Source organism: Strix uralensis, chromosome 12 (genome assembly GCF_047716275.1).
Source record: "Strix uralensis isolate ZFMK-TIS-50842 chromosome 12, bStrUra1, whole genome shotgun sequence".
In the NCBI taxonomy this organism is placed as follows: domain Eukaryota; kingdom Metazoa; phylum Chordata; class Aves; order Strigiformes; family Strigidae; genus Strix; species Strix uralensis.
Window position 1 is genome coordinate 25,191,515 of NC_133983.1, and position 20,683 is coordinate 25,212,197.

At 49.7% G+C, this 20,683-nt stretch overlaps 2 protein-coding genes and 1 long non-coding RNA gene across 4 annotated transcripts in view; 1 reads left to right on the forward strand and 2 right to left on the reverse strand.

The window, feature by feature from the left end:
- The window catches only part of PHLPP2 (PH domain and leucine rich repeat protein phosphatase 2), a 34,405-nt gene extending 22,295 nt beyond the window's left edge, over positions 1–12,110 (forward strand). For both annotated transcript variants that reach the window (XM_074882149.1, XM_074882148.1), the window contains 8 exons: positions 1,496–1,651; positions 2,417–2,617; positions 3,020–3,182; positions 3,700–3,830; positions 4,228–4,338; positions 4,791–4,979; positions 5,111–5,342; positions 7,001–12,110. In XM_074882149.1, coding sequence (XP_074738250.1) covers positions 1,496–1,651; positions 2,417–2,617; positions 3,020–3,182; positions 3,700–3,830; positions 4,228–4,338; positions 4,791–4,979; positions 5,111–5,342; positions 7,001–8,140 — 2,323 coding nt within the window. In that variant the 3' untranslated portion in view covers positions 8,141–12,110. The remainder of the gene's footprint in view (positions 1–1,495; positions 1,652–2,416; positions 2,618–3,019; positions 3,183–3,699; positions 3,831–4,227; positions 4,339–4,790; positions 4,980–5,110; positions 5,343–7,000) is intronic.
- Positions 12,111–12,894: 784 nt separating this feature from the next.
- Positions 12,895–14,949, reverse strand: MARVELD3 (MARVEL domain containing 3). Its single transcript, XM_074881390.1, has 2 exons — positions 14,385–14,949; positions 12,895–14,281 (listed from the first exon to the last, which is right to left on the reverse strand). The coding sequence occupies exons 1-2, from the start codon at positions 14,947–14,949 to the stop codon at positions 13,671–13,673; spliced, it is 1,176 nt and encodes a 391-aa protein (XP_074737491.1). The 3' UTR covers positions 12,895–13,670.
- A 722-nt stretch (positions 14,950–15,671) lies between these two features.
- Positions 15,672–18,232, reverse strand: LOC141949011 (uncharacterized). Its single transcript, XR_012630626.1, has 2 exons — positions 18,106–18,232; positions 15,672–16,016 (listed from the first exon to the last, which is right to left on the reverse strand). It is a non-coding gene; the product is annotated as an uncharacterized LOC141949011 (long non-coding RNA).
- Between the last annotated feature and the right edge of the window lie 2,451 nt (positions 18,233–20,683).

Consider the following 20,683-nt stretch of genomic DNA (forward strand, 5'->3'; position numbering starts at 1 on the left):
AGAAATGCAGTAAAGGGGAGCCGAGAACTAATACAATTTTGCAGATATTTATAATGACTTTTCCAAGGTACCAGGGATAACATGGGAAGAAGCAAAGCGCAAATGTTCTTAAGCCTAAGTGTGTGTGGTGGGGGTGTGATTGTAAAGAATGAGACACTGTCTAGGGTGAGCTGTATTGAACTGAACAGAAGGGTGGATCACGGTGAGGGAATGCAGGGAGCAGGTTAAAGCAGCAGGCATAGGAAAGGATCTTAGCAGTGACAGTCTTAATGGGTGTCAGAGACAAGACTATATGCACCAAAAGCAAGAAAAAGATGTACAATGGTGCGGTAAGGAGGACTTGGAAAAGAGTTTTAGCTGTGCCAATGGATGAAAAAGACCAAATTTTAAGTATGTTACGGAAAAAGAACCTGCAGAATTCAGACACAGAAATGTATTTTCTAAAAAGAAATTTAAGCATTTTTAAAGATTCCTAAGTGCTGGAATTTACTGTATCTATTGGGGATCTCTTCCAGTAAGTATGTCTCGTGTACAGTTAGAACCTCGCCAGTGTTGACTTTCAGCCATTGATCAGGTTAATCCAGGAGACTAAAGCTTAAAGAGCCTCACAGAAGGGGACAGAGTTCATCGTGAAGTTGTCTCTTACACTTAGTTGTCTGAAAACAAAATTATATCAAAGTGGTATGTGACAGTGTTGAGGGGAGATACCCAAGCCAGCTCTGGATGAGTCAGCTTGAATAAGGAAATCGGTGTGTCTGCATTTGAATGGCTTTTTTTCCCCCCAGTATAATTAGGTTTGAGAGCCGCAGCATACAGGAAGAAACTGAATTCATTGGCCCACAGGGAGCAGCACACTAATGCAGCTTTAGCATTTCATGCTTTAAGACTGTTCTGTACAGGGCTCTTAGAATGTAGTCTCGAATTATCACCTCACACAACTGGGCAGGGTGGTTCTAGGCTGTGTCCAGATGTGTTCAGATATCCTTTCTCACAAGTCCTGCAAGCAGTTCTCTGCAGTTCATGGGGATAGAGGCCTTTTCCTTCAATAAGCACTGCAATTCTGGAGAATGACAACAGCCTCAGAAGCAATACAGGAATGCTAAGCAGCTGGTTAAAGCTCTGAATTTAAAGTTGGCACGGGGGAAGCACTTCTTTCTTCCTACAAGTGAAAACAGGCATTTAAATCCATCCTTTGTGACGTCTCACTTTTTTGTCTGCCTGAGAGAATGCAGATGGACAGGCTCGCATCACAAGTTACTGATCTGCAGTAGCATAGAGGGAAATGCAGAAACACTTCCACATGTTCAGAGTGACTGAGGCACCTTACCATGTGTGTTTTTCTGCTTTGTCACTGCTTACATTTTATGGATCAGTGTATTTTAATTTTTCTATGCTGTACAGTCAAATTATAATGGATTAAATACTACCTTTTCCCACCTTGTGGATGTGAGGAGGCGTGAACCAAGTTGATACAGAAAACCCTGTGTCTTTTTAGGATCCTGAGCAGCTTGAGCCTTCGGAAGTTGATGGTGGGGCACAATCGTCTGCAGAGCCTTCCACCTCTTGTAGAACACATTCCACTGGAGGTGCTGGACCTTCAGCACAACCTGTTGACTAAGCTCCCAGAGATGCTCTTTGTCAAGGCTCTGAAGTGAGTGGCAGTAGCCAATGCCTTTTGTCTGCATTAACCTTTGGAGCTGTAAAGGCTGGTGGTGGCATCTGCGTGACTGCCCTTGCAAGGTGCCATTTGTATGAGAGATAACGATGGGTGCACTTTATGAGGAGGTAATTCAGGCGCCATAAGGGAAGTTATCAAGCTGATTTGAGGGAATCAGTCCATGTTACTGTTTAGTTACAGCAAAACAGAGGCTTGCCTAACCCAGCAGCCAACCGAAGAATTAGCTTCAGTTGCAACTGTTTCTAAGGTCATGTAACTGCCTGAAGAGCTTTGTCTTTAAAAGTAGTGCATAAATTCAGATGCAAAGGAAAGAAGCCGTACAGATTTTCAGATATTACAGTAGAAAGTACATCAGGTCATTGGAGAGAAGCGAGAGAGACCCTTACAGATGAACAACCCCTCATTACTGTCTATTCAGACGTGAGTCAACCCTTCTTTTAAAGACTCTGAGTAAGAGTTTATGTAGTCTGATTCCACCAGTATTACCCACCCCCTCCGCAGGCTCTTCAGTGCCCACTGTTTACTGTGAAATGCTGTGTGCATCTGCAGTGCTATATAGCTAATAAGACATTAGTAGACTCAAATCTTAGTGTGAGTAGGGATGTTAGACTGTGTTGTCTGGCCTCCTGTCTAATGCTGTTGCTCTGTCCACACTGGCATTTGTATAGCCCCTTTTCCTGCTGTTAATGGAGTGGTTTAGATGATGTGAAATCTGATTTTTGCACTTGCTGTGGTTAGCCTCAGGTACCTGAATGCATCTGCAAACAGCCTGGAGTCCTTGCCCTCTGCGTGTACAGGGGAGGAGAGTCTGAGCATGCTGCAACTGCTTTACTTGACCAACAATAACCTCACCGATCAGTGCATCCCTGTCTTGGTGGGACACTTGAGCCTACGGATCCTGCATCTGGCAAACAACAACCTACAGGCTTTCCCCGCAAGGTAAATAAGTAAGGCTGGCAGGCGAGACAGCGCTCACCAGGAGGATGTTGTCTGCCTTACTGTGACTGTACGTGAATCAGTGTCAAAGCAAGATGTTCTCCCTGCGGCTTGATGACAAAACCCAGCTTAGGTTTTCTTGCCAGTTTTAAAATTAAGACACTACAATCTTTTACTTTAGTGCTTTAGAAATCAGGGGTGAAGGGATCTGTCTCTTGTATAAATCCCAGCCAGGCTTGGGGACCCTGAGCTCTTATTCAAGCATCTCTTAGGACTTTTGGTCTCCTATCAATAGATTAGAAGTGTAGCTCATAAAGGGCAGTGTCTATGGATACCTTACCTGCACCTTCAGAAAGTGACACGTTCTTGCCTGTAAGATACAGTATTATTTTGTTTCCCTTTCAGCAAACTTAGTAAGCTGGAGCACTTGGAAGAGCTGAATCTGAGTGGCAACAAACTGAAAACAATTCCCACAACAGTGGCAAACTGCAAGCTACTTCATACACTTATTGCACACTCTAATGAAATCAGCATCTTTCCAGAGATCCTGCATTTGCCCCGTATTCAGGTATTCTTATGGAGAAGGTAAAGAGATATCAGGGGAAAGTTTGGGTTGGAGAATGCAGCATTAACTGCTAGGAGAGGAACTGGAGAGCCCAGCATTTTGCTTGATCAGCCCAAGAATGGGGCACAGAATATGCATTCTGCATCTGTCACCTTTCTGAGCTGATCAAACATGGGTCATCTCTCATTCGGCTTTACCATCTGTCTCAGTGCATTTCTGGTTTACCATTGAGACAGTGGAGAGTGTAACATAGCTAGGCAGGTTTGTATATACAGGCTTTCTTTTATTTTTAGTGTGACCTATTCTTTCAGTATTGGAGTCCTGGCTGTTGCAGGTTTTAAGCATTTGCTGCTTATAAATCATTCTTCTACTGATAGGTCAGACCCATTTTCATGACCTGTTTGTGGGACACAGTCAGTAGTGGGGTCATATGATGTTTGGAGGGAGCACTGGAGTAACTGACCACATGACAGAACAGAAAATATTTTCTGTATCATTGTGCTTTTTTTTGATGCTGCAGTTTGTGGACTTGAGCTGCAATGAGTTAACTGAAATCCTAATCCCTGAGGCACTGCCAGGTGCCTTGCAAGAGCTGGATCTGAGTGGAAACACAAACCTGGTGCTGGAACACAAGACACTGGACATCTTCAGGTGAGCCATGGAGATGCCAACCCAGTAGTGACCTGCACAGGGAAGGGTAACCCTTCCCAGGAGGGGACATGACATAATAAAGTGTGTATCACAGCACTATATAACATTATAATGTTCCCTGCCTGAGGCACCTGAAACTTCTATCTTGTAGGAAGGAAAAAGTCTGGGTCCAGATCATCAGAGCAAGCAGACGGTTTCTCAGGTGGTAGGAGGTTCTCCCTGCTGTCTCTGGCATAAGCAGCCAGATGTCTCCAGAAGCCAGGACCTTAAACTCCTCTCCTTGGTGCAGTTCTTTCCACAGGCTCCTGTCTAAAATTCTAGACTGGACAAGGTTCTTTGGCACAGACTGTTCAGCAGGATCTAGGAGAGAATGACTTGTGTTTTTCGCTCTCTGTAGTCACATTACCACACTGAAGATCGACGCTAAGCCCTCCCTCACGGCAGACTCGGCACTCACTTCTACCTTCTGGAGTCATGGAGTGGCTGAGATGGCAGGCCAAAGAAATAAGTGAGTATCATGGTCTGCTGGGTGCTGACTCTTTGTCTTCTCAGGGTGCTGGGTGGAGTGCGCTGCCAAGTGCTCAAGCAGGCCTGTTTTGCTCAAGGGCTCATCGGTCCCTCTGTCTCTCCAGATTTCTTGCAAAATCTTGGTAACTCGAGCCTCTGCATTGTCCTTTTCCTCAGGTCTAACACTTGTCCTGGGGTGCTCAGACTTTGCTTCCCCACCCTAGCAGAGATGCTTTTTCTTTCTCTTGCTGGCTGTGCCTGTTGCGCTCTCCTGAGTGTGGTCAGGGAGGGTTCAGGAGATCCAATCATAAAATGCAGCTGCACACCTCATGGGACAGTGGCTTTGCTGCCCTGTGAGAACAGCACTGGCAGCAAGGTGCCTGATGGCTGTGGTTTTGGGGACCATATAATCTTTTGAGACGTATTAACTTTGCTCGTATGCTTCTCTAACAGGCTGTGTGTGTCATCCCTGGCACTGGGAAGCTTTGCAGAGGGGGTGGAGGCTGTGTATGGCATGTTTGATGGTGACAAGAACGAGGAGCTGCCGCGCTTGCTGCAGTGCACCATGGCCGATGTTCTCCTGGAGGAGGTACAGCAGTCAGACACCATGTTCATGTCCAACACCTTCTTGGTCTCCCACAGGTAGGACAGGGAGCCAGCTGGTCTGGTGGGACCTGCATAGGTATATCACCTGATGTGTTGGTGGGCTGAGGCAGCCCTCCAGAGCACGTGTTGCTGGTGCCTGCAGCCTTCCTGCACTACTTCTCCCACAGGAAGCTGGGCATGGCTGGGCAGAAGCTGGGTTCCTCTGCTGTCCTTTGCTATATTCGTCATGATGCAGCTGATCCAGCGAGCAACTTTTCTCTGACGGTGGCCAATGTGGGGACGTGCCAAGCCATTCTGTGCCGAAGTGGAAAACCACTGCCTCTCTCCAAAGTCTTCAGCCTGGAACAGTGTTCAGAAGAAGCCAAGAGAGTCAAGGAGCAAAAAGCAATTATAACAGAGGTTAGTTTGGACCCTCTTCACTTCAGCTTCCACCCTCCTGTAAAAGCTTGCTACAAATGCACGAGCTCTGCTGCCTGCCAGTACTACAGGGGAGAGGATGACACGAAGGTGTTTGAGTGACTTGACTGTTGCTTCCTGCTCTGCCTACCTTGCTGATTAGCTGTTCGGAATGACATGTTCCTAAAACACCCATTATGGCCTGAGAACTACAGGTACAGGATGCCAAGGATGGCTTGGAGAGAGAGGGAGGAAAGAAAATAGGTGTGGAGCTAAAGGAGGGGAGGTCTGTAATACTGTGCATGACTTAGGTGAGTGTGGAGAGAAGCCACTGAAGAGCAGAGCAGGGCCTGGGAAGTCATCTTGTCTCAAAACCCACAAAATATCTTTGTTGGACTCAAGTTACCTCTCTCTGGATTTCTTCCGTGTTTTAGTCAGTGAAAGAAGGTACAGGATTAGTAGCCCTTGACACATGCAGAATGTAGATATAAAGTATATTACAGGTAAAAATTTTAACACAAAGACAGAAATGTTTGTTGGTTTTATGCAAAAGTATTAATATTATTTCTGCAGAACTCTGTAAAGGTTAACTTTCTAAAAACTTGGAAATAACAGGGAAGTTCCAAAGAACTGGAAGACATATTGTCGGTGAAGATCTGAGAAATCAGTGCCAGTTGTTAATTTTATGCTCAGTGAGTCTTTTAAAAATTATCAGCTTGTTCGATAAAATTATTTCTGACAGGGATAATCTGTTAATGTGTTATATTCCATAGCACTCTGACTAAAAGTAACTGTGGAATCAATGTAGTACATTAAATGGTTTAAAAGCTGGCTGATGAATGGATTCTGAAAAATAAAAGTGAAATCATTGTCTAAGGAGACTTCCCTGCATGTGTCCTCTAATGGTTTTTAATACTTAGCAGCAACAGCTGTGTTTAACACCCAGAGGATACAGAAATTAAGATCACTGAAATGAAATTCAGAACACTGGGGAAGCTGTGTGCTCTGTATGCACTGACTCGGAAAAGGGGCTGAGGGCTGTGGGCAATTTTCTGTCCAGGAGCCCAGTGCCAGGCTGGCCAGGGACTGTCTAGCAGGAACAGGAAGGAGGTGATACCCCCAGGTTACAGCAGCAGTGGGAGACACCTACTTGTTATCTTCCTGAGGACGTAGTGTCCACGCTTCAGAGTGCAGTTGTATGTTAATAAAGAGGGAAATAGTTCAGAAAATACACAGAATTATTTAATGTTTGGATAATCTGCCTTGCAGTGAGAAAGCCAAAAGTCACTATCTCGCTCATACTGTGAAAAAAATAAGTTTCATGTAAGACTCATGAGTGAGATTCTCTGACCAACATGCTGCAGGTAGTCTAGCTGCGCATTTCAGATTAGTTTGCTTCAATTCTTCAGAATGTGACAAGAAGTCATGTGGAATAAAAGTGAGTTGTTGCCAGCATGGGTGGTGGGCGATTACGGTACCTGATGATCAGGTACAGTGAATGTCTCTGCTGTGGTACCTGGACCTAGATCCCTTTCTCCTACACTGTAGCTGAGTGTGGTGTTTCTCAAGGCTCCGAACCAGTACATGGGCAGGGGAAAGGCTGCTCTCCGGGTGGTCTCATAGCAGATCTAACGCTACTGCCCCTTTTCTCTTGTCTGCAGGACAATAAGGTCAATGGAGTGACTTGCTGTACTCGGATGCTGGGCTGCACATACCTGCATCCTTGGATCCTGCCCAAACCACACGTTGATTCCATTCCACTGACTGTACAAGATGAGCTGCTACTTCTAGGGAACAAAGCTCTCTGGGAACACCTTTCCTACGCAGAGGCTGTCTCAGCCGTGCGTCACCTACATGACCCGCTAGCTGCTGCGAAGAAACTCTGCACTTTAGCCCAAAGCTACGGTTGCCAAGACAATGTAGGTGCAATGGTGGTGTGTCTGAACATCAGTGAGGACAGTTGCACATGTGAGATGCATGGCCTCACTCTGCCAGGTCCTGGGGGATTTAGTTCCACCACCACCAAGCCAGCAACACCTTCATCTAGCAGTGGAATTGCTTCCGAGTTCAGCAGTGAACTGTCTGCTTCTGAGGTTAGCAGTGAGGTGGGCTCCACTGCTTCAGATGAACACAACGCTGTTGGTCTTGATGGCAGTTTGCTGCCACGACAAGAGCGACGTTGCAGCCTACATCCTGTGCCCCCCTCGAGCATCTTTCAGCGCCAGCCTTCCAGTGCTACCTTCTCTAGCAACCAGTCTGACAACGGTCTGGATAGCGATGATGAGCAGCCTGTGGAGGGCGTGATGACAAATGGCAGTAAAGTGGAGGTAGAGGTGGACATCCACTGCTGTAAAGGAAAGGGCCTGGAGCTTGAACTTCCTGCTGCAGAGCGCAGCTCCTCTGTTCAGGGGCCAGAGGACGACTCAGGGCTTGTCCTCATCATTCACAGACAGAACAGTGTAAACAGCAACATTGTGCAGAGAGGGGTCAGGGAAAAGTGTGAACTGCAAAAATCTCTTTCCACATGCTGTCTCTATGGAAAGAAGCTTTCCAATGGCTCCATAGTGCCCTTGGAGGAGAGCCTCAACCTCATTGAAGTAGCCACAGAGGCACCCAAGAAGAAGACTGGCTATTTTGCTGCTCCATCCCAGGTGGAGCCAGAAGATCAATTTGTGGTGCCACCTGATCTGGAGGAGGAAGTGAAGGAGCAAATGAAGCAGCAGCAGGAGAATGGAGCGGATCAGGAGCAGAAAGAGGAACATGCAGCGACTCTGCCAGAGGAGTTTGACACAGCTTTGTAACCCTACAAGTACTGCTCCCACATTGTCTGTCCCGGGAAGCCCTGTCCCATAAGGGCTGTCTTGCCCTCCAAGGGGAGCTGGGATCTGCAAGGAGTACAGGCATCTGCCGCTGCTTTAATGGAGTCAAGGAAGAATCAGGAGTGCTAAGGTCTGGGCTGTCCACTTGTCACCATAGAGTCTTAGTTGTTGTGTGAGCACTCGGAGCAGCAGCTGAGCATTGTGTTAGGGGCTGTCTGGAGGTTGTGGAAGCACTAGGAAGAAGGCAGATGTTCCAACACCTGCCTGTAACTCCTTGAACCCTGAGGTTCTGCCAGCTCTGTAGGGAAGGGTCTGGCGTACGTGCCTGTGGGGTGAGGAGGCTGCTGAGGGGGCAACGTTCAGTGTTTGGAGTCCTGTGAATATTTCTGATGCAGCCCCCCCACCCCCGCCAGCACCCAACTTTGTTATTCCTTGAAAGATTACAGCCAGTTGCAGTGAAGCTGACCCAAGAATGGTTTCCTACATTAATTGCAAGCACTTTTATTGATTGCACTTAAGCTGTTCTGCTCCCCTTCAGCCCAGCACTTTATTATTTTGGGTGAGGGGAGAGAGCACTCCACGGCAGGTGTGGTGGGGGCAGCAGAAGACTCGGGGTACCGAGTTCTGATGAGCACAGGTGCAGGGCAGAGTGAGGGTTATGATGGGATCAGCTTATGCAGGGTGAGAAAATACACGGCTGAGCAATATCAGGTGCCTGCTGATGCATTTTACCTGGAGCATAGGAAAGATCAGCTCTGGACTGGTTGATGAAGGTCACGTGTAGAGTCAGTGCTTGGAGCCACAGAGCACAGACCCAGCTCAGCAGCAGCTTGGCCACCTCCGCCATGGACACGTCACAGCAGAGGCTTCCTGTGTCCAGAAGACGGGATGAAACCCAGAGCTTGTGCTCGTTTCAGTGAGGTAATTGATCTAACAGGAAGCCAAGTTGTGAGCAGTGGTGTGCTGCTCTGAGGCTGGTGAGCAGCGGGGCTGCCCTTCCTGTGCTGGGAAGGCATTCAGTGCTCTGTTCCACCAACACAAACCTCTGCGCTGTCAGCTACAGCATCTTCGCTTGCCTCTGAAAACAGGAGTCACATTCCAAATCTACAGCAACCTGCATTTCATGGTACATGCCCAATTTGGCCACAAAGTGAAAGCATACTTGCTTCTGCTTAGCTTTCAATGCAAAAGGAAAAACTGAACTTTCCACCTTAATAACATCTTTATCAGCACTGGAAAAGATGTTTAAAACAGTCCCAGTAATGGTGAACTGGCCAGTCTGCACTCAGCAGATGCGTTGTGTTTCCATTAGGGTTTCTGGTGCAGGGTGTAAGTTGGCTGCCTGTGTTATTATCTCATGTACGGGTTGTGAGAAGACCACAGCTCGGCAGTGTGCAGATCTGTCTCCCTTGGCTGGCAGAGAGCTGGTCGTGTCAGTGGTGCAATAATCCTAACTGTAATGTGGGCTAGTGCCTTTTCTTCTTTGTTAATTATATTTATGAAGAAAACTTGAAAGTTTCTTCTCAAGAGCTCTGAGGGGCTTGAGTTGTATATTTTTGGATCAAATTGAGGCCTTGCTCAGAAGGAAATACTGTGCAGACTACTGGTGGGATTCTGTCAATATAGATCTTTTGACAAAATCTAATGGAGTTTTACTGAGATTTCAAAGCACCTTGATTTTCTTCTCACTAGGAAAAAGTGTATTTTTACCATGCATGAGAATGCAACATTTTAGGATACACCTTGTGTTAGTTACAATGTAATCATGAAACAACCAACTTTTTCCAAAGTTTAAACTCTCACAAATTTTGGCTGTTTAAATGCCAGTTTCATTTGGAAATGGAGAGAAAAGATAATTCCTAGAATTGCAGAAATGGCAGCATTTGAATCCCTTATGCAGAGAAACAACAGCAGAAAAGATTCAAAAACTAAACCCCAAATGTCTTTCATGTTCTCTTCATAGAAGTATGCAGAAAAGGCTCATGCCAATGTATTTGGCTGTAATTTTTAATTCTGTCACTGGTGATAATTTTACCAAATATCTGTGCCTGGCCCAACACTTTCTGGTACCTGACAGGGCTGCAAAGCAGCCTCTGTTCCAACTTGGGACTGATGCAGAAATAGTGTCTCCTTTCTGAGTAAGACTGTGACAAACCTTGCACTAGGAGAGTGGCAGATGTTAATGCAGATCAGGTCTCTCTTGCACTGATGTGGAAAATCCAGTGTGTCCTTGCCAGTCTGAACCAGTAGCATTGCACTTAAGAGTTGGCATTGCCGCAGGGAGTTAGTCCTGAATGGCTCTTCCTAGCTCAGTGGGGACAGACTAAGTAAAATAAAGCTCTGCAATGGAGCATGCAGATTTCTGAGCTGCTCCTTTTCATGGTAGTGACAGAATGGAATGCAAGGAATTCCTACTTAGCCTTTTTCTCCAGTGCTGTTTCTGGTTTTGAAGCAGAAAGGGAGTTTAATACAGCCAGCTCCCATTTTCTGTGGGTGTGAACTGCCATGGCAGAGCATGGCTTGTTCTCTTACGCTGGGTAGCGTCCACAGCTTTCTCTGCTTAAGCTGATACCATGAACTGTTGGTCTTACCCTGGGCAGCACAGACTGTTTCCCTCCACCACCACCTTTTGTTTTCCTGCCTCCCTAGAGGCAGCAAGCTTCTCCTTTGCCCTCCTCACCTTGCTTATTACCACCACCTTAGATTTCACGCTCCCTGGGAGCACTGCTGTAGGTGGAGCAGGTATGAACGGGCAAGTCTAGTGAAGGACTCATAGCAGGGGATAGAAAGTGTTTTCCCAGTTCTTTTCCCGTTCTCGTCTCCTTCCCGATTTTTGTATGTGGTTCTTGCACAGATACATCATCTCCATGAAGCCACATCACTACGAGTGTCCCATTCCTTAACAGACCCGCTATCAGAGAGGCTCACAGCTTGGGCTCATCAGGCTCTCTTGTCCGTGCTGTGCAGTGCCAGACCTGCCGTGCTCCGTGCAGCTACGGTCGGCTCAGGCTGGGGAGTTCGTTTGTCCATCTCTTCAGTAATTCTGGCTCTGCTGATGAGCGTGCTTGCTGAGAACGGGTACTCTAAAGGCACTGACCTGTCTGCCCTGTCCCGTCCAGAAAGGCTTCCACAACAGGAGCCCATGAGGGTTACGTTCAGGGCTGAGTAGTTGGGGCCCAAGTATTAAGAATCAGGGGCAGCCTCCAAGTTGTTCCCAGCACCAGGAACAGGCCTGGTGGAGGCAGCGCCACAGACTGCTGGGACCTGATCAGAATCCTCAACTAGACGAGAGAGCAAAATCCTGTTCCAAGAAGGAGCAAGTATTTCACTTTCTGGGGTCGGGCTGCTGTGAAGCCTGAAATCCTTCTCCCAGTCCACAAGACACTCGGCCGTGCCCAGGGCCCTTGGACTTCAGGAGTCTCCACGCTCCTTCCCGATGGCGATGGCTTCCCTGTCACTTGCCAAAGGCCGCCCTCAGGCAGCAGGTTCACCTCTTCGGTTTTGTGCAATCCTTGTCTGCTGTTCCATTGCTGTCTGAAGACTCAAGTGTATTTCTCTTTTTTCACATTTTAAAATGTTACCTTTTTTTTTTTTAACTTGACTCATATCACCCAGCGCACATTAAAGAAATATTGCAGCACGCCAACTGTTAATTAAATAATATTTTTTCATGGTTTTTGTTTTCAAAAGGAGAGTATTTTCTGTATACCAATCTAGCATGCACCTATAATAGTCCCTGTTTTTACCGTGTACAGGAATAGGTTGTCCAGTGAATGCACCTTCAGCACTGTGGCCTATGTTTGCATTGGTTTGGAGAAGCAAATAACATAAGATTGCTGGAAAACACTATCCCATTGATTCTTTATTCAGGCGTATAGAGCAGTCCTGGAAGGAATATTTTTGCATCAGCTTTTCAGCTGACCTAGCAATAAAGATTTTTACTTTCATCTAACTACATATTCTGATTCCGTTACTGCGCTGGAGGGAATTTGTGCAATATCCCAGTCAAACGTAGCTGTGGCTAGCAGTAGCTGTGCTGTAGGTTCCCCATCACTGAGCTCTGTGTGCTACTTCACTCATCAGCCATCCCCACAAACCTACTCGCAGAACACCGTGAGGGTGGAATTCACAATCCCAGTCATTAGGCAGCTTCTGTATCCTGACAGAGGAATCTTGCCCCGTGAACTTGCTCTAATAGTACTGTACAGCTCTCTAGAAATAGCTGCAGCAAGCAGGAAATACAGAATTATTAGAAGAAATAGGACCACAATGGACTGTCTGTGCAAATCCCTGTGCTGAGACACTCGATGCATCTAGCTACTGAAAGGGAAGAAATGTCAAACACACCCCAGAGTACCCAGCGTGTTCCTGTTTAGCATTTGTTTTACTTTTCTATCTCTAGTTCCCACAATGTTCCATGGTTTTGGTAATTGTGAGGATTTAGTCACTGGTGCCAGTGAAACTGGAGATGCATCCAAGACAAAGCACGTTTCTGGTATATTTAGTTTGGTGTTTAAGGTTTTGTTTTGGTTTTTAATATGGGCAGAACTGGTCTGTGAGACCAGTGGTGGTTCCATCTTCGTATGGACAGGGCACTGCTCTGAAGTGACATTTCATTCTGAGGCATGATTTTGTGATTCTAGTGCTACTTTTCCCTGTTAAATTTCCTATAAAAGTTTTTTAAAAAAAAAAAAGTAAATATTTTTTTTTATAAATAGAAGAACAGCAGCATCTCATTTCCCCAACTTGTACATTAAAATGTATTTTGAAAACAATATACTTCTATCTTAAAGCACCTGTTGGAGTTCTTAAAGTTTTTGTCTATTTCAACTCTGGGCATCTTTTTAAGCAAAACTGTTGTATACGAGTTATTAAGACCATTTCATAAAAAAAAAGTGCCCTCTCCAGGAGAGTTTGAAAAGGCATTGTGTCACAAATTTGGCTGAGTGTATTCATCATTTTTCAGGTTTATTTCAGGATTCTGTGATGGATTTATAAACCCCACGTTCAGACTGCCCTGTTATAATGTTGCAAGAGCCCTACAAGAAAGCAGTAATGAGCTGCCACAACCACGGGCCTCATTTTTAAGAGCTCTGTTCCCAGTGAACAGTCAGATGCCCTTTGTAAAGACAGTTCCAGCTGCAGAAAGCTGTTCAGCAGCAGAAGTGGGGAGTAGCTGTGGCTTCTTTCCCGCAAGTAGCAGCACTTGTAGCAAGACCTCAGGGGAGAACAAGACACTGGCCAGAAGGGAGGGAAAGGCAGCTCTCTCGGCAGCCACACAAGAGTCATTCTCTACTGAGAGACAGCCCCCAGGTGAAGACAAGCCATCGGACTGTGTCCACTAGTAATTCAATAATGCAGATTCAGTCAGGAACAGCTTGACTCCACTCTACTCTCTGGGGGTGTGTTCTGCTGCATTAAGGCTGCACTGCCCAGAAGGAAAAGCACACTGGTTTGTCTCAGTAAGGATGCTGGCAAAAATAATGACTGTTATGGGAGTGGAGGAATCATTCTAAAGCTCGTATAATTGTCCGGGCTTCTGTTTCAGTTTGCGAGCAGCTCTGTACCCCCTGACAGCCAGGCCTGCGCTAAGCAGGTGTGCGATGGCAGCTACGCAGCCCAGGAGGCCGGCAGCGATCTCGGCACCGTGCAGGCTGCACCTGAAGCCCTGATAGCCTTTGCTCTGATAGAGCCGCTCCCTCTCTCTGCACACTGACGAATTATAAACCCCCAGCAGAAAATGGAAGAAACAGTACAGAGCGGGCACGATGCCAATCGCAGTCACCGTGTCCAGGACGCATTCCAGGAGCAGCCATGCCGGGAAGCGCCCCGGCAGGTGCAGAACACCGGCCGCGATAAGGAGGCAGGAGAAGGCCATGAGGGTCCCTGCCGCAGCCATCGCCGCCCTGGCAAGGGGCAGCTTCAGGCGGTGGAAGCGCTGGTCGAGCTGCTGGGCCCTCTCCCCGTCGGCGCCGCTGAAGCCGCTGTAGGCCCCGCCGTACTGGTAGTAGTAGAGGCCGCCCAGGCCGGGCAGGCCCGTGTACCCGCCCGCCGAGCCGCCGGACACGGAGCCGCAGAGCAGGATCAGCCCGGCGAGCAGCGCTTCGACCGCCCGGCAGCAGCCTGGGGGGGAACCGCGGGGCGGGTGGGCGGCGGGCGGGCGGGAGGGACGCCGGGCCGGGCCGGCTGCTCCGGCGGCGCGACGGCCCCGTCCCGCCCCGCTCACCCCTGCCCGTGCGCAGGTACCGGCACCGATGGCGCTCCAGCAGCCCCGGCGCGGCGGCGCGGCTGCGCGGCGGCTCCCCTGGCCCCGCTCCAGGGGCGGCGCTGAGGGGAGACGGCGGCGGAGATGGCAGCGACCCGCCCGGGGCCCTCACGGCCGCTGCCCGACCCCCGCCCGGGCCCTTCCCGCCCGCCCGCCCCGGCCCGCCCCAGCCCGACCCCCGCCCGGGCCCCTCACGGTCGCCCGCCCGGTCCGCCCCGGCCCGCCGAGCCCCGGCCCGACCCCCGCCCGGGTCCCTCACGGCTCCGCGGCCCGCCCCGCCGAGCCCCGGCCCGGCCCGCCACCCGCCCGAGCCCCTCACGGCCGCCCGCCCGGCCCGCCCCGCCGAGCCCCGGCCCGGGTCCCTCACGGCCACCTGCCCGCCCCAGCCCGTCTCCATCCCGAGCCCCTCTCGGCCTCCCGCCCGCCCGGGCCCCTCACAGCCGCCATCCCCCCTGCCCCTCACCGCCCGCCCGCCCGCCCCGGTGGGTCCCGCCCGCGGGACGCGGGGGCCGCTCCGCTCCGCCATGGCCCGGCCTGGCCCCGCTTGGCCCAGGGCGGGCTCAGCCCCGGCCCCGCCGCCGGGAGGGTGACACGGCGCGTCGCGGCCGCTCCCTGCGGCACCTGGTCACGGAGCTGCTACCCGCGGGCGCGGCCACTCCCTTCGCGCCCACACAGGCCCCGTCCGCGGCCGCGCCAGGCCCGGGGCCGCAGGACAAGCGCTGGCCTGTGCCCGTTGGAAACGGAGCGCCCGCCCGTTTCGCACGTGCCGCTTCTTCCTGGGCGGCGGGTTTTGGTGAAAGCATCACCCGGGCGGCGGGTTCTGCATCCTGCTTGGCTGCCGCCTCCTGCCCTTGCGCGCCTCAGTCCTGCCGCTCCGTTGCCTCGTGAACCCCAGGCCCAGCCTTTCCAGTCTGTCCTCGCAGAGCAGTGGCACGTGCCCTCTGCTGTGTCAGCCGCCCTTCTCTGGACCTTCCCAAAGCCATCCTGACTCCCCGAAACCACCACGGGACGTGGTGGCCAGACCAGGCAGCCCTCGAGACACGGCTGCACCAGGGTTCCGTATCAGAGCGGGATGAGTGCTGCCGCCTCATCCTGTGCCGCTCCCGGCGATGCCCAGCGCCCCGCCGCTGCGCCCACGGCCCGGCCTGTGGAGCTGCCATCTCCAGAGGATGGTCGTCCACACCGGGGGATCTGACCCGCGGCGCAACGACTGGGTCCCAGTTCAGCGCTGCGCAGGCCACCTTCAGGTAATTTTCCTTAGATGCATTTATTACCTTATATTCACCTCTGCAGAACCAAGTAGACCTTTTCTGTGTCTGATCGCTGGAGGCCACTTCAGACAATGCGATGTGACCTTTTTCCTGGCTGCCCCATTTCCACACACAGTAACAGCATCCTGCTGCGCTGCCCAGTAGGACTGGCTGCCGTCACGTCCCAGGAGGCTGCTGAGTGCAGCCCTTACCTTTCAGCAGAGGCGATGAATTGCTCCTTTATTGGTGGTTGCTGGAGTGAAGGCAAGTGCCCAAGATCTCACCCATGCACAAGTGTCAGCATTTCTCAGGGCTGGTAAGGGCAGAGCTGATTCAGGAAAAGCTGTGTGTCATGGAAAAAAAAAAAATCAGTGGGACAATTTGGAAACACAGAGGGAAGCCACAGTGAATATTTTTATCCAAGAGTTAGACCAAAGGCTGCCTGGAAAAGCTTTAGCATTGCAAAGAAATACTTTTGTTGCATTTAGGAAAACAGAGACGTTTTTAGGGAAACAGAGTTATACCCTGAGGTCTCAGACACAGTGTCTGAATATGTGCCCCCAGAGGTCCAAATTTGTCACTAAGATGCAGCAATACATTTCCTCCACCTGTAAGATTGGTGGCAACAGTGATTGCTTCACCCTTCTGTCCTTGCAGGAGCAACAGCAACAACCCTATAGATTGATACCGTAAAAAGCCTATAAGCTGCAGTACTTCTGCACCTCAGCACTGTAGAAAAACACTCTTCCTAACATTTCGCCTGATTCCAAGAAGGATGAGAGATCTGAAAACTTGTCTTAAAATTTACTTAGTTTGGGGGTAAGAGAGAGCAAAACAAAAGAACTTTTTGTTCAACCCCCAGTTCAGGTAGAGAGGACGGGAATTGTGTGATGATGAGAAGTTAGGAAATGGGGAGACTGTAGGGAGCTTAGGACAGGGGCCCTGAGGATAGTGCAGATGCTCAGCAATGAGACTGTTGCACACACACCTTTTGGTGTGCATACGTTGCAGCACTCGTGTTCATGTGCCAGAGCCCAGGCCTCCTTGCTGCCATGCACAGGATGAGCTTGAAAGCTTTAGCAACCTTTGTATACTTTTAGGATCCTGAGCAGCGCCATTTGGCTTAGCAGAGCTTTTAACTGCCATGAGAGAGCCACGAACAACTAAGCTGAATACTCATGAGTCACAAGAAGGGATGAAATAAGTATTTCTTATGCAGAGTGTTGCTGCTGGTCATCCAGCAACCGGAGCTGAAGCTGTCTTTGGAATCTGTGATGTGCTGGAATTACTTGTTCAAAGACAGCTGGGAGGACTGCTCGGTCGCTTTGGTGATGCATTCAGTGCTCTACTAGAGTGTTTGCTGCTAACAAGTGAGGTACAAACTTCACAGTGTTGTAGAACTGAGTCAATCTTACTTCATTTCTGTTGCTATATTGAGAAATGTTAAAAAAATGCTTTGGGTCACTTCACTCCTGCTCAAAGTACTATAGCTGAGCTTGGCCAGCATTGTCTTCTGGGTTCCTATTCTCACTGCAACAAGTAGCAGTCAGCAGAAGAGAGCAACAGGAAGCTGAGGACACCAATATTAATCTTCACCTCTGCTTTGGCTCCTCTTTCTAATTTTTAAAAAAATTTTGGCTCTTCTGTTTCTGGCTGCTCCTGATGTCATTGCTGCACTAAGGAGGGAAGGGCCTGGCCTGGCTTGCCATAGACCAAGAGCACTGACCTGGTTCAGTGCCCTCCCTGGGAACCTGGAGGGTGAAGAGGAAGGAGCAAGTCATGAACTGCCTCATGTTTCTCCAGCATGAGGCAGCTGGGAGCTGTGGCACAATCACTGCTGAGCACCACAGCCAGATTTATTGACTGTCCCACATAAATAAATAATTACAGGAACAATGAGCGCAGCACAATGACGATGCAGCAGTGCTGCAGAAAAGAACTGGAGGTTATTGTGAATGACAAACTGAACTCAAGTCCACAATGTCATCCTGTTGCGAAAAAAACTAACATAGCTAGGGTGTATAAACAGGAATGTCACATGTAGGACATGTGAAGAAACTCTTCTGCCCCCCCCCCCCCCCCGCCCCTTCAGCGCTGGTTAGGCCTCTAATCCTGTACACTGTGTTTCCAGAGGCAAGTGGATCAGCTGGAGGGGATCCAGAGGAAAGCAAAAGAAAGCTCTGGAAATACAACCTATGAGAAAAAGATCGATCCCAGTCTTCTCATTTGACAGAACAGGTGTCTGTTAACAACTTGCAAGCTTGTTAATAGGGAGGTGTCTTAACAGCTTGCAAACTTGTAAAACGCTGCTGTCAGAGGGAGGGGAATATTTTGTTCTCCCTGTCTGCTGCTGTCATGGTCAGGAAGCAGTGAGCTTAGCTTGAAGCAAAAGAGATGTGACTTAGGCACCCTCAAAAAAAGACAATACTCACACACACACGGAATCCACCACTTTGTAAGGAGACGAGCAGTTGTTGCTGGAGCAGATTGGTTGGGCAGGTGGTGCGTTTCCATTGCTGGGGTTCAAATTCAGTCATGAGAGGGGCTGGCCTGTCTGTGCTCTGAGAGAAGGAGGTGCCTGGTGCTGCCCACCCCACTCACTGCAAGCTCACGGTGTCACCTTGCCCTGCAAAGCCACCATGCCCCTTTCCATCCCATCCCCACCATCTGGTCACTGTCCCTGTGGCTTCAAGGCCATCAAGGGGGCAGCGGCCACAACAAAGCACGCAACAGCTTAAGTCTCTGAAGTCATAACTCAAAACACAGGGAACATCATGTTTACCTGGATGTAAGCAAAGTGCAAGGCTGGACAAGGTGTTTCTCTTCACTGTGCCTGTACCCAGGAGCCACTAATGTCCACACTGTGTGGAGCATTCCTCAGCACCCGTCACAGGGCTTGCAAGTCTTTCATTGTGGCTGTTGGGCCTGTAGCTCAACAGTGCTTCCAACTCCTCACGAACCTGGGGTGCCCGCAGCGTCCCTCAAGCGTGCTTCCGAGGGACATGGAGCCCAGGCTGAGCGCGCAAGGGTCCGCACAGCCGCTGGTCTCCTTCCCCGCCCCAGCGCCGTCTGGATCGCCCAGTGCAGCGGGTATCGGGTTGCAGCCCTGCATTTGCAGACACTGGTATTGTGGGGGGCTGTGGTTATGAAAGCATTTGGTTTGTACATTCCCTAGTTTTCTTGACAGAGGGAAATGGCAGTGGTAGGAGATAGCGTTCATTAATGCAGCTGTTTTCAGCCTGGCCTGGGGCCTGCCAAGGAGATCTCCACCAGGAGCCTGGACAGAGTATCGCTGTCCCTGCTGCCACGCCCTGCATTGCTGCAGTGTGAGCCACCTCGGTCCACCTTCAGAGGAGGTGCAGAGATCAGAGAAGCTCCAGGTGCCAGTGCTCCCCTTTCCAAAGCCCAGCTCACCCTGCAAACCGCTTGCTGTACACAGGTGACTTTTCCAGAATGAGGCATCTCTAGCTAGACTGTGCTATTTACCTTTTAATGTCTTTCAGATTTTTATTTCTGAGATCAAATCAAAATTGATCCTAACTACCGGCAGATAGATGAAGTAGCTTCTGTCTATTTTTGAGTCACTCAGTTACTGGCTTTGAGTCACACTGTGTGGATTGTGCCATCATTCTGGCTCCTTCACACAATGTTTGCACAGCTTTGTAGAACCTAGCCGGGTTCTTTTGGCGCTGATTTTCTGCTCTGATTATGCAAAGAGATAACAGGTGCTATGCCCCCTTTCAGGTGAATGCTGGATAATTAAGATCATCATGGTTTGGTCAGAGACTCATGCAGTTATATGTAGGTTCGGAACAGCAGCCCTGTTCACACCGCAAGGCAGGTTTAGCTGTGAATATGTGCATTTTCAGAGTGCCCGTGTGACCTGACCTGTAACAGGCAAGGTTTGTCCCTGGCATTTCAGGAAACCTGCCGCAGTGTTATGAAGGTAAATATGCTGTGGGAATCGATAAACAGTCACAAAATTCATGCGAGCCAAGAAGGCTTCCTGGCTGTTTGCCCATTTAAATGAGAGTAAGAGTAAATTGATTTAAAAAAAAAGAAAAAGGAAAAATTGCATATTTGGTTATTAAAAGCTGATTCAATAGGAAATGCAGAGACCAAACAGAGATTAGGCTACACACATATTTGTGGTTGCCAGCCCTGAACTGGTTGGGGCTGTACCAGTATCAGAAAGGAGTGGGCAGAAATTGCTGAAAATAAAAGCAAAATGTGAGGATAACTAGTAAAGTGATTTGTTATTGAGCCCGGTGGATTTCTGTGCAGAGTATCAATGGAGTGTCTGTCCCTGGAGCAGGGCACCCTGAACTGGGGGTCCAGAGCATGTGGGCAAAGCCCCACTGGTGCACGTCCTGCCTGCAGCCTGACAGAGACAGGGGACTGAGCCTGTACTCCACTCAAGCGACCCTTTGCCAGTCCTGCTTTCTAACTGCGTCTGGCCCTGGCAAAGGGAACTGCTGGCTCTTGCTGGCTTGGCTTCTGTTCACAGGAACGGGACTCTTGGGCAGTCCTGGTACCAGAGCAAGGCCGTACCAAAAAAACATTGAAGCCATCACCAGTTTCTTCTTCCACTGGGAAGAGACAAAAATCACTTGCTCAAGGTACACAAGAAAGAGGGAGCTGAAGAGGTATACAGGAAGATACCTGTGGGGGAGAGCTGCCGAGACGGAGGAGAAAACTGCAGAGGGGAGGCTGGTCAGGGCTAGTGGGGTACAGAGGTCCTGATGGTCAAGACAGCCAGCTGTCTTGCTGTCAGAAATACATCCTGCGGGGTATGGCCACCTCTTTCTCCACACCACACAAGGGGTGGCTTGGCCGTATTTGTAGAATATGAAGTGCTGAGCTGTGTGCTCCAGCTTCAGCCCTGGGAAGCTCTGTGCACCACAAGGTGGAGGGGAGCTGCAGAGCCCATGTGAGAGCATCCAGAGGCCTGGAGTCGTGCAGAGAGAGAAGAAGGGCATAGTAATACCAGGAGAAACCCACTGACCCCAT

Bases quoted from the DNA above. Each gene is read 5' to 3' on its own strand.
- MARVELD3 (XM_074881390.1), bottom strand. From the start codon at position 14,949: ATGGCGGAGCGGAGCGGCCCCCGCGTCCCGCGGGCGGGACCCACCGGG. The intron at 14,282-14,384 runs GTGAGCGGGGCG...GTTCCCCCCCAG, and splicing joins GTACCTGCGCACGGGCAGGG to GCTGCTGCCGGGCGGTCGAA.